Source organism: Mesoplodon mirus (assembly GCF_964341445.2).
Source record: "Mesoplodon mirus genome assembly, chromosome: 16".
Lineage (NCBI taxonomy): Eukaryota > Metazoa > Chordata > Mammalia > Artiodactyla > Ziphiidae > Mesoplodon > Mesoplodon mirus.
In genome coordinates this window covers 76,219,414-76,232,386 of record NC_138992.1, presented here as the reverse complement: position 1 = coordinate 76,232,386, position 12,973 = coordinate 76,219,414, and the positions used below count along the sequence as shown (strand labels likewise).

The following is a 12,973-nucleotide window of genomic DNA, read 5'->3' as shown; positions in this document are numbered from 1 at the left end:
CGGGTTCGTGCCCTGGTCTGGGAAGATCCCACATGCCGCGGAGCAGCTGGGCCAGTGAGCCATGGCCACTGAGTCTGCGCGTCCGGAGCCTGTGCTCCGCAACGGGAGAGACCACAACAGTGAGAGGCCCCCGTACTGCCAAAAAAAAAAAAAAAAAAAAAAAAAAATTACTCTGGGCCGAATATAAGTGGGCTTATGTGCAACGACAAACCACCAGCTTCAACTTTCATTACCCAGCTAGATCCTCATTTCACGATTATGACGAAAAATGACCCGGCGCTGCTCGTCCTACCTCTTGCTCAAAATTCCCGGAGTCTCACTCGGGCCACTTCCCTCCGCCCAGGGATGCACCCGAACGGGGCAGGCGGCTCTATCCCGCGCGCACCCGCCACGACCGGCAGACACTCTACCGGGGACGCTGAGCCCTTCCAACCGGCTCGCCCTAGAGGCACTTCTCGTCTTCTCCTGTTGGGGCGTAAAGCCTGAGCACCACGATGAGAAGGGTGCGCACTCCACACACTGTGCGACCCGAAGGGCAGCTCAGGGATGCGGTTTCTCTCCCCACACGGAAGGCGAGGACGGCGGGTGAGCACCCAGGCCCATCTGCCCGCCCACTCCGGTGTGGCCTCCCGGGCTCCGACCTGCCTACTCGCCCGGGCCCCCACCCCGCGCTCCCGGCTGCTCTGGGGACCCGGGAGCATCGCCCACCGCAGGGCGCGGGGAGGCCCAGCCGGGAGCGGGGACACGCGGCGTGGACGGCTGCTTCACCCAATTCAGAGTAGGGAAGATTTGGGGGTGGCGGGGCGACGATAAAGGGGCTAAACTGGGACTCTATGCAGGCAAATCACCCAAGGAATGAAGATGGGAATTCTCCGCGGTAAGTTTTGGAAGATGCTAGAAAGGAGGCCCGATCCTTTCACCGCTTCGGGGCTCGCGCTTTCCAGTCTAAGCGCCGAAGCCTGGGGTTACGGGAAAGTGAGGACCCTCCTCCGACGACCCGAGCGGGGGCGGGACCTGGGGGGACAGAGGCGCGGCCTCGGCGGGCGGGGCGGGGCAGGAGGCGGGGTGGAGTGCGCCGCGGGGACGAGGACCCGTCCGCGCCAAAGCCGCCGGTCAAAGGCACCTCCTCTTGGCGCGTCGCTCCACCGTTTCCTGAGCCCAGCCTCTCAGCCCCCGGCCGGGCTTCGGCAGCTCACGTTAATTATTTATTGCATCCACGCAGGACAGCTTTTCTTCTTTTTATCCGGTAACACTTCCAAACCCTGCAGGGCGGGCGCAGTAATAATTGGCAGACCCCGGGGCACATACTCCCTACTCCGAACTGTATTATTCCACTCCTGAAACCCAAAGCGCTGCACTAATACGAGATTCCCACCGGCTGCTTCTGGCTGCTTCCTTTAACACTGAGTGTTTAGCGCCCGCGCCCGGCCCTGGAGCAGACGCGCCCACGTCACGCGTGTGAGCACGTGAAGTGGCACCGATGAGCCTCCAGGACCCGCCGCCCCGGCGGCTGCAGACCCGCCTCTCACCCGCTAGGTGCCCGGGGGCGGGCGGCCCTCTCCCGGCGACACCGCTGGAAACAAGACTTCTGCCACAAGTATGTCTTGCAGTTCAACGTGTACCTTTTGGCCACTCTGTAAGCAGGTATTTAAGGTTTTGGTTTTATCTTTTTTTTTTTTTTTTTTTTGCAGTATGCGGGCCTCTCACTGTTGTGGCTTCTCCCGTTGCGGAGCACAGGCTCCAGACGCGCAAGCTCAGCGGCCATGGCTCACACGCCCAGCCGCTCCGCAGCATGTGGGATCTTCCCGGACCGGGGCACGAACCCGTGTCCCCTGCATCGGCAGGCGGACTCTCAACCACTGCGCCACCAGGGAAGCCCTTGGTTTTATCTTTAAAGACTGAAACTTTCAAACAAATCTCATCCCTAAAATAGAACTTTAAAAAATGCAAAACAGAAAAACAAAGTGAAACTTGGATGGTTAATTTAGGCAGCAACTCCAGATGACCAGGCTGCGAGACAGAGGTACTGAGTGGAGAACGTTTTGTCAAATTTTATCAACCTTGTGAGTATAAAGAAGAAACAAATTCATTCTCCTTCTCTCAGTAATTCTTCCGTCCCTTTACATTCTACTGATGGTGAACACTGCCCTCTTTTGGCAGAATGTTCCAACTTTTAAATATGTGGGGTTTTAGGGTTTTTTAATACAAAAATCAGAAGAAAAAACTCAATCTCCATGAACAGGAATGATTTTAACTTGAACTATGCTTGACATCGTTCGTGTGTCTCTTATTGTCTATATCAATAAACGAAAAAGTCAGCTTTGTCCTTTCAGGCCCACCGCTAACAATGCCGATGCTCTTGGTGATGTTTGCTATTTGGAGGACTTGGACAAGACATGCGGGTTTGTGTGTCGTTTTCAGTTCAAAATATTCAATATAATAAATATTACATTGTATTCGTAGGGCATTTTTCTGGAAGGAAAGACTAAAAACTTTCTACTTTTAGAAACCTGACAGTCAATGAAAAAAAAAAAAAAACCCTACTGTTACCTTCCATGACTATAAGGCTAAGAACTGCAAGGCCCAGAGGAGCACATGAATGCCAGCCTCGTCGTGGCTGTGGGACCTTTCCTTGCAGGCCCTAGGAAACTCTCCAGCAGAAAACTGTGTGTGCTAGATAAAGCATTAGAAACATTTATTTTAAAAAAGGCATCAGTGTGCTAAGTGAACAAGTTAGTAAGACATATACAAGTGTCCAAGAACAAAGTGAAAAGGGAAGCCAGCAAGGTACGTGAACACTGGAGTCTTGTTCAGCTGGACTTAGTGACGTTAACTTCAGATTTGGGGCAGCAAGCCTACAGGAAGAAGGGGAAAAGCCCTTTCCTAAATGGGGAGGGCTTCATTGGAATCTCCACATCCCCATCAAGTTCATTAAGGAGAACTAGAAATAATCCACCTTATCCCCTCCTTCCCCCAGAGAACGCAGAGAAAACTGCCTATTTCAAAACTTGCTACGAGGAAGGAGTAAAATCTCCCCGAAGATGTAACGTCCCCAGGTTAGCTTTCCCGTGGATGTTCAGGCCCCTCTCCCTGAGTGGTGTGAAACCCTTCAACGCAGGACTTAAAGAGGCCGGGAGCCAGCAGTGCTTCTGGCAAAGACCAGTCGGCCTCTAATGAACTCTCACAGATAGAGTTCCACGAGCTCCGGCAAAGCCCGCAAAGCACAAAAGAAACGGGGTCGTCACAGCTAGCCCTAGCCCTCAGAGACATCCTGAGCAGAAGCCCACCGTAGAGTTCAGATACTGGAATCAGATATGGAATAGAAAATAGGTTCAGCGTGCTTACCAAATTCAACATATTAATAAAGAGCAGGAAATTATTTTTAAAAAATTTTAAAAGGCAGAACTAGAAAATTTAACAGACATTAAAGCTCAGTGTAAGGGTTTAACAGCAGACTTAAAGCAAGTGAAGACAGAATTAGTGGTTGGAAGATGTATTTGAATAAATTATTTAGAATCCAATGCTGAGAGGCAAAAAGTTGAGGCATGGGCTTCCCTGGTGGCACAGTGGTTGAGTCCACCTGCCGATGCAGGGGACGCGGGTTCATGCCCCAGTCCGGGAAGATCCCACATACCGCGGAGCGGCTGGGCCCGTGAGCCATGGCCGCTGAGCCTGCGCGTCCGGAGCCTGTGCTCCGCAACGGGAGAGGCCACAACGGTGAGAGGCCTGCGTACCGCAAAAGAAAAAAAAAAAAAGTGGAGGCAATGTCTGTAAGGAAAGAAAATGGCCAAGAATTTCCAGAACTGATCAAAGAGGCCAATCCACGCACCTATAAAAGAAGTATCAGGTAGGATTAAAGACAAAAATTAACACCTAGCACATTATATGAAACTACAGAAAATCAACAATGCCAAGACAAGAGTATTAGCAATGTCAAGACAAAACTGTAAAAAGAGATAAAAGATAACCTTCAAAGAAATGGCTATCAGTGGACTTCTCAACAGCTACAATGAAAGCCAGAATGTAGAGAAGTAACTCCATTGTTTTAGAGAAAAATACTGTCATCCTAAAATTATATTAGTCATATTTTTCAAGAACAAAGATAATTTTTTTTCAGACAGACAAAACTAAGAGTTAGCTACCCAGGGTCTTTCACCAAAAGAAAGTTTAAAAGATGTACTTTAGGCAAAAGAAAATTGAGATGATCTAAGAGTCAAGAAGAAATAATGAACAAAAAAGTGGGAATGTGGGAATCCAGCATCACTACAAACAGGGACCAGCCTCAGAAAGACAACGTGCAGTGAAAAGGAGGTGCACAGGAATGAACAGGGGTGATTCCACTCATACCGCTTGGAGATACAAGCGTATGTGTAAAACCACGGCAAAAAGCCAGGTGTGATCGTCACAAACGGGCACCCTGAGAGGGGGGTTAAGATGAGCGGGAAAGAGGGGCACACACAGGTAACGGTAGCGCTAGCAGTCAAGCCTCATGGTTCGTACTCACATGTACTTACATGAACACTCAGTCATTCCTTGGACTTTCCACGCATCTGATAAATATCCTCCGTATCTACTTGAATAGTTCATAAAAATAAGTTTTTAAAACCCTACACCGTTCAGAGGTGGCAACAGTCAAAAGGAAATGAGATGTCCAAATACAGACAATTCTATACCATAATTCAGCATATATCCGTAGGTGTACTGACATTTTCTAAGTTTAAGAAGAGAAAAAAGGCAGGCCACTGGAGAACGATGCTTAATTATATGCAACTGTTTATTTAAAATAATTTTTCAAGTTTTCCCATAAATTAACAGGTTTTGCTTCACTTTTGTCCTCTCAAACAGCTGGAAACCAACACTTACACATTTTGTATTTTAACTACGATGTATGCTATTTTAATGACATTTCTCTTTATTAGTACTAGAACCAGATATATCGACCGATAAGCAGTACAGATTTAAATGATGTTCCTGGTAGTTATGGTATTGCTGGCAGTTTCTCGGGCTTTATCAGATTCTGGATGCTATTTCAAGCCATCTCCAAGCAGCAATCTGACTGAGGGGTAGGTCGTCGTGCTCCCTCCCTAGGCCTACTTTCTCTCCGCAGAACAAATAATTACCCCACTGCAAAATCCCATGAATACACTGCTCATCATTTTCAATTACTTCATCTTTATTTGCTACCTCTCCACCTATAAAGCATAATCATCCACACGCAAATATAACATGATTCATTAAAAAATAAACACCCAAAATATTCTTAATCATTCTAATATATTCCCATTAATAGATAAAAGGGCTTTCACTTAAAATTTCATTTTTTATTTCTACTTCTTTATTTAAAGTCAATAGTAAAGTCACAACTGTGAAATAAATGCATTTAAAAACACAAAAGATACATTTCAATGACAAAAAATAGGCAGTGATTATGAAAACCTACTGTACATTTTGCCAAAGCCAACAGAATGGAAGCTGATATGAAAAACTCCATCTTCAAACATATCCTTAACAAAAACGTCCCTTATCAATAGTTAACACCATGATTTAAGAAAACGTTGTGTTGACGTTATCTGAACACTTGCCCCGAAAACAACAAATCTGGTGGGGGGGCGGCTAGATAAAAAAATATGTGGGCACCAGGAACTCAAAATTAAACTTCTAAAATGGACACTGATTTCAAAATAAAATGAACATTTCTAACGTGATAATTGTATGAAACTATATTTTTTTTCCTTGATAGAAATGAATGGGGCATTTCTTAACAATAACAGCTTAGTAATCACCTAAGAAAAATTGTGGAGATACCCCCAATGCCCAAGCCCAGTCAATGGTAAAAAGCAAACAGCTTCCACGAAATTATCTTTCACATTACTAAAATATCCTGATTCACCTGGGATAATTCATGCTTAGGCTATTTCAAACTGTTGTTTTTAGATGTGTGGAATTACCAGAGCTGAGATTTTTTTAAACCATTCCTCTAACGGTTGAGTCTTTGCAGAGACATAATAACCCTTCCACTACACATCGACTGCGTTTCCTCCAGCATACTTGTTCAACAGTCGTAACAGTGATGCTGGTGGTGATAAGTGATACTCTCAAATTTTTCCTTTTAAAAAATATATAATCCATGGAACACTAAATAGTAACTATGCTACACTGTATACTTTCTTAAACAAGGCATGACTCTTCAGGCCCTAGTAGGAAGAAAGGAAACACACTAATAATGGCATTTACCACCTGTTTCACTACTGACTTTCAAATAATGAATACAGTAGTATGGGATATTAAGCAAAAAAATGAAAATCACTGTTACTTTACCACAAGAAACAAGAACAAAAGAAAAACATGGGAAGAAATTAAATGAGCCCAGTGTAGGTCCCAAAGATTACACTATGATTCCGAATTTTCAAAGAAAAGGTCATCTACGTATAATTTCTGTGACTACTTCCTATGCTACGAAGATGAATTTCAAAGCGAATGCAGGCTGGCGCAGCCCTACTTGTCAAGGATGAACCTGCCAGTGAACCAGGATTCCCTTTGCTAAAGTGCACCTGTGAGCAGCCCCCTCGGGCCGATGCACCGATGAGCCATCAACAGTCGCGTACAACAACGGACTCTCTTAAAGCAAGTACTTTATACAGTGGACTACAGGGAAAACCGTCCTAAATATACTAGCTTCTAAAACTTCAGAGTAAGATAACCTCATCATTTTTAAATACTGAAAATGTAAAGGGTCCACACAAACTAAGAGTTGTATTAAGTATATACGTTTTATTTTAATATTCACTTGACGTGCTCCTAAAGTCTCTATGAGAGAAGCAGATGTTTTCCCCATGTCTTTTGGCAACAGATTCAAGAGCAAGAGTAGCAGTGCTGTTGAACTCCCTGAAAGGAGGCTTTTCAAAGCTACGTTACTCCGTATCCGCATCGTTATTGCACTCATACATTGCCCGGAACAGACCTACAGCAACTCAGCAATAGTGACTGCAAAACACAAAGCTTCTGATTTCCTTGTTAGATAAAGGTTTCATGGAGGAAATGCAAATGGCTGCAATTCGAATCAGACTACATATGCTTCATGATGATTTCACCTTATGGAAAATTAAACCTAACCCTCACACTACTAGTCTGTAAGGAACCAGATGAGGATCTGAAGGACCCAGTCTTGACTACTTTACATTCCACTCTTGAAGTCGCTCCAAGTTAAAACAGCAATTTTAACAAGATTTAAAGAAAAATATATTTTATAAAAGGGATTCTTTTTAATCACAGAATACATCATTTGTATTACTAAGACAGAAACAAGTTATACTTTTTCCACTAAAAATTCACTCTGATGAAAGAAAGAATTCTCTTTTAACTTCTAACAAATGCTACATTTTCAAGACTAAAGGAATTATCAGTAGGCATTCTTTCTTCTTGCTCTACGTTATTTTTCCCTAAAATACGTCAAGTAAGCTTTTAAAGACTCGGGCAGGGGGAGCTTCATGATCTTCTCCCTCAGCAAGTTCTGGGGCGGCTCCTCCTGCTTGCGGGCTTCGCCGTGGTCCTTCTCCTCCCCCTCTTTATCTTCCTCCATCTTCTCCTCCTCCTCGCTGTCTAGAGGCTGAGGGATGAGCTGATTCCCCACAAAGACGTAAGTGTTAATCCTCTGCTTGACCCTCTTCCTTTTCCTTTTGGGCGGCGCCCTCTGAGGAATGCCCTTGGCCTGCATCTCATCATTTATGAAATTTCTAAGTGTGCGTCGAATGTAAATGCGAGCCAAGTCCTGCAGATTCCTGACAGCACAGGGGGCTAAAAACACACGGAAAACATAAAGAGTTAAACGTTATATACTGTTCACTTCTTAGTGAATATTAGAAGACAGGACATAAGAAACTCTGACTCTCATCTAACACAGACTTTAGGAAGGGCGCTTACTATGTGCCGGACCACGGCAGTACTGAGGGCGGCGGACGGCACCGGGGTCTGTGTGCACAGACGTGGGCACATCCCCAGGAACGAGCATAAACCCTCTCGGGAGGGATAAATACCTTACAGCAGCTGGAGCACATGTGAATTAAGTCGTGAGGGGACGAGAATGGAAGAGGTTTTACCCTACACATTTTCTCTGCTCTCTGATGTTGAAAAGCATGTGAAGGACCTATTTAAAAATGAAGGCACTGTTTGAACAGCTGCCTCGGTCTGAGCTCTAAACTATTACACGCATGCACACGCAGTTTCCATCCTTCTGTAAATCAACAGGCAGAACTGGTTCACAGGTACAGGGCCACCAGAAATCACGCCGCAGCACTCTAACAGCCCCCAAGCACCACAGATCTAAGCTGCTGATGCTCACTTCTATCAAGCGCACAGGCAGAGTCGGAACAGGCCCTGTCTGCTTCACTCCTGCCTCCCACCGACGCGCAGGTGTTAAGACCTAGGCCACACGCCCCTCTTGGTGGCCTCCTCCGGTGCTTTGCACCCAAAGAAACTTCTCAGGTCCCCACCTGAAATTCGTTTTTCCGAGTTTCCACCCCTGTGGGAATAAAACCCTTATCAAGGATTCTTCTCAAATACCTAACAAAACAGAACACAGCCCTCCTCAGGTCCACAGCACGGGAAAGCCTTCACCACTTTTCCGCTTACTTTTATACTTTTTCTTAGCTACCTCCTTCCAAACCTTCCTGTTACCGTGTCAGTTATCCGAATGTGTACGTGGTCGGTCTTTGCCCTCAGCTGTGAGCTCTTGCCTGGGCCCTTCCTCATCCTCCCCCCACAGGGCCTGCAGGTACACGTCCCGTCCTGGGTGGTCCCCTCCTGCCCGAGTGCCCGGGGCTCCGCCCAGTCACAAGCTGGGCACATCCTGCAGCGGGAGATGCGGTTTGTCATAAAACTCCAGGCAGGAGGCATCTTAGACCAGTTCAGAGATCCCTTAGCACATACTTCCTGGCCTGCTACAAAAACCTTTTCTTCAGACTCTCTACTGAAACCCAAAATGGAAAGGAATTCACGTCTATCCTGCCATCTGCACCTGCCCCCAACCATGCGGGGAAACTGGAACCACCCGTAACAAGTCTGCCAGCAGCCAGCTGTGTGAGCACGCAACAGACTGAAACCAAGAGAGCCCCGCTCTTACAGAGCGTATACGTCTGGGGAGCGGCAGATAAAAAAGTATGGAACAAAGCACCAACGACGTAGCAAGTAACATGGGGGCAAGGCTGCTCCCGACTGGGTGGCCCTTGCGGGACCCCTGAGGAAGTCAGAGCTGTGCCTGGATCCACGTGACAGGAGGAGGCCAGCCCAAGCGCGCCCTGGGCGGAGGCAGGCGGGCGCGGGGACGGGTCCCGTCGAGGTCCGGAAGGCCACGGCCATCAGCAACTGCAGGGTGCTAAGGGGGCAGGGTCGTAACGGATGAAGAGCACGGCCCGGCCCCTCTATGGGGTGGCGGCTGGCAAGGGCAGGAGCGGGCGTGCCAGGGGCCTGCGTGAGACAGGACCACGCTGGGGCGGAGAGAGGGGACAAGCCTGAGTTCTGCTCTGAGGACAGGACGGACGGGGACTGGACGCGGAGCGTCTTTGGCCCCAGCGGCGAGGCAGACGCTAACGCTGATTACCGACGTGACAAAGAGAAAGAACGGTTGGGGAGGAGAAGACAAAGATTTGCTCTGCTCGTGCTGTGCGCCCTAAATGGAGGTCTGGGCGCTGCCGCCACCCCGTGGGCGTTTCACACGTGGCAGCCCGTCAGTGCCAGGCGAGGCAAGCGGGGAGGGGCCAGCAAGGTGCTCGGGGCCCCAGAGGCCAGGCGACGTGCCGGCCCTTTCCACCCGCGGCAGCTCCACCAGCACCGGGCTCAGGGCAGGGCCCGGCTGCAGACGGGAGTCATGGGGTCATCAGCCCCAAAGGCCAGGACGGCCCCCACAGGGGGCACCGGAGGGAGGGGGCCGGAGGTCAAGGGACCACTGCAGGAAGCGGGGTAGAGAGCAACCGGGGAAGAGCTTCAGAAGCTACAAAGAAGAGAAGGAGTAACTTAAGTCTTCTCGGCTGTCCCTGTGGGTGTGACCCGCCCACACCCCGGGCGCTCTCCCAACACCTCACTGTCCTCCTCCTCCTCCAGGGACACGATCACCACGACGACTGCAGGGGCAGCCCAACTTCAAAAGCACCACCCGGCCCCGGACTGGAAAAGGATTCAGACCGGGCTCCATCCAGTCGCTTCTGACACTCACAGGTCCTAAAGTAGCACCCACAAGAGCCCCATTTAAACGTTTCCTGATAATACGAAAACTTCTGGACGATTCTCAGCCCCACTTATTCAAAAATCCCAGCATTTTCTGTACTTCAACGCTCCTTGTTCCTAACGCTTCTAGTCACGAGAAGGATTCAATGGACCAGACGACACCAGTCCTGACGGCTATAAAGTTTTCCTGTGAATTGAAGCTTTCAGGCCAAAACTACAATGAAGGCTATCTCTAACACACACATCAGCTCTGTTTGTTTCCCAAAAGGTGGTCTCTGTGTAGATTTTGTAGGAACCTAGCAGTCAGCACTTTCATTTTTATTTGTTAAGTAAGACTGAAAAGGGCACTGGATTTAGGTCAAACCCCATTTTTAACCTACGAAACCGCAACTTCGTTTGGCTCAGTGTGGCGCAGTTCCACAGTTCATGAAATCACCTGACCTCTGTGATACTGAGATTTATAAGAAGAAATGTACATTTGGCTTCCCCTCCTGACACAGAGCTCCTAAAACACGTGGAATTTCCTAAGTGATGAGAGCATCAAAGTGAAAAGCAGTGCCTTTTAGTGTTCATGAGAAGCTCCCTTCAACCACACGTGACTTGATGTGACGGGGTGACCTTCACTAAACCCTTCAAGGTGCTAGGCTGCTTGTCGGGGACACCAACCATGGGATTAGAGAAATGGAACTTTCAGGCTACCCCTCCAGAGACGGGAAAGGGGCTAGAGGGTGAGTTGATCACCGAGAGTCGATGATTTAATCAATCGAAGCTCCACAGAAGCCCCTAATGGAAAGGGCTCGGAGAGCTTCTGGGCTGGTGCACAGCCGGAGGTGCCGGGAGGGTGGTGCGTGCAGAGAGGGCGTGGAGGTCCGCATCCTCACACACCCCACCCTGGGCGTCACTCCCATCCAGCTGTTCCCCAGTTAGTCTAATGAGTCATCTGTTCTCCTGCATTCTGGGAGCCGCTCCAGCAAATTATCGAACTCTAGGAGGGGTCATGGGGCCTGATTCATAAGCAGCCTGTGAGAAGCTGGAGGAGGACACAGCCTGTAGCCTGCGGGGTCTGTGTTGGCACCGGCGAGTGCCGCAACTGCGCCAGACGGCAGTACAGCTCGTTGGGGTCCGCAGAGGACTGCGGGATTGCTCAGGGAGGAGAACCCACAGGTCTGGAGACAGGAGGATCCGGCAGGGGGTGTATAAAGGAAACAGAGCTTTTCCTTCACCCCTTCTAAAGGGCCTGCTGTGAAATTTATTTTTAGAATGTCTTATACCAAAGAAAGAAAAAGAAATATGACTTTAAGTTGAGTAAAAATTTGTGATGAACCTGAGGAAGAGTTATAAATACATTTTAGTAATTGTTTATATGAGCAATTTCATAGCTACAAAATACATTTGGCAAAGGATTTGCACGTGTATTTTTTAGGGTTTTTTTGTGCTAACGTTCTTTCACGTTTTTATTCCCTATAATTAATGAAATAATGTTCTCTACACAGAAACCTATTTTAACTTATTTTAACAGAAAAGCAAACGTGTTCTTATTCTCCACACATCCTATTCCATTTCAATTCCTAGCTACCTGGTCCCCAAGTCCACCTCTCCACTGGTAAGAACTTGAGCAGGGGAAACGGGTGTAATTTACTGACCGTCCCAAAATCCCAACACTATTCTTTACTAATCCATTATTACCTGCTAAGCACTTTATAAACACTACTTCACTTAATTCTCAAAACCACCCCAGGGCTTTCCTGGTGGCACAGTGGTTAAGAATCCTCCTGCCAATGCAGGGGTCATGGGTTCAAGCCCTGGTCCGGGAAGATCCCACATGCCGCAGAACAACTAAGCCCGTGCCTGCAACTACTGAGCCTGCGCTCTAGAGCCTGCATGCACAACTACTAAGCCCACATGCTACAACTACTAAAGCCCACGCACCTAGAGCCCATGCTCTGCAACAAAGAGAAGCCACTGCAATGAGAAGCCTGCGCACCACACGGAAGAGTAGCCCCCGCTCGCCACAACTAGAGAAAGTCCATGCGCAGCAACGAAGAGCCAACGCAGCCAAAAGTAAATAAATAAATTAAATAAATTAAATTTAAAAAAAGCACCCCAAAAGACCACAAAACCACATGGGTTGCAAGAGGGTAAAATAACCCTGAAAATAAAACGAAATCTCTCCCAGTTTCCTATGAAATGAATTCATTTAAAAAGCAAATTAAATCAAGAAGTTTACTATGGTAAAGTTCTAAAGCTCATTTTTGGCAAAGAACTTTACTTATCGGTTTCCAAAGCCATGATACACACTGGGCCAACCACTGCCGCGCTCACCATTCTTCCTCGGGGTCTCAGCAGCCCTCAGGGAGCTCAGCACTCCCGCTTTCTCCAAAGTCCGGTTTCACACACCACACACTGCTTGCTGTCCTCCCACTTCTCGGCCCTGCCTCTGCTCGTGGTCCAGCTCTGACCTGGTGGATCACAGGCCCAGTCCCAGCGCCTCCCCTGAGTCTCCTCACCCATCCTCATAGCTCGTGCAGCAGGGTGACACCCACATGCCTACCTAACAGGAAACTCAAGACAGCCAAAATAGAAGTCTCTGATCTTCCTACACCGATTTCCAAGCTATTCACCCTCAGTTCTCAACAGCAATAAATGGTACCGTCACTCAGTGAGGGGCTCAGGGTAAAACTTTAGAGCCCTCTTTCTCCTCCACCATCTTCCTACCTTCAAACAACTCCACCCCCATCAACACTGGCTCTCTCCT

At 48.0% G+C, this 12,973-nt stretch overlaps 1 protein-coding gene across 16 annotated transcripts in view; it reads right to left on the bottom strand.

Moving 5' to 3' along the window:
• Window positions 1–4,762: 4,762 nt before the first annotated feature.
• PCMTD1 (protein-L-isoaspartate (D-aspartate) O-methyltransferase domain containing 1) overlaps window positions 4,763–12,973 on the bottom strand; it is a 61,954-nt gene continuing 53,743 nt past the window's right edge. For all 16 annotated transcript variants that reach the window (XM_082601639.1, XM_082601638.1, XM_082601647.1 and 13 more), the window contains one exon: window positions 4,763–7,794. In XM_082601639.1, the coding sequence (XP_082457765.1) occupies window positions 7,430–7,794 (365 nt within the window). In that variant the 3' untranslated portion in view covers window positions 4,763–7,429. The remainder of the gene's footprint in view (window positions 7,795–12,973) is intronic.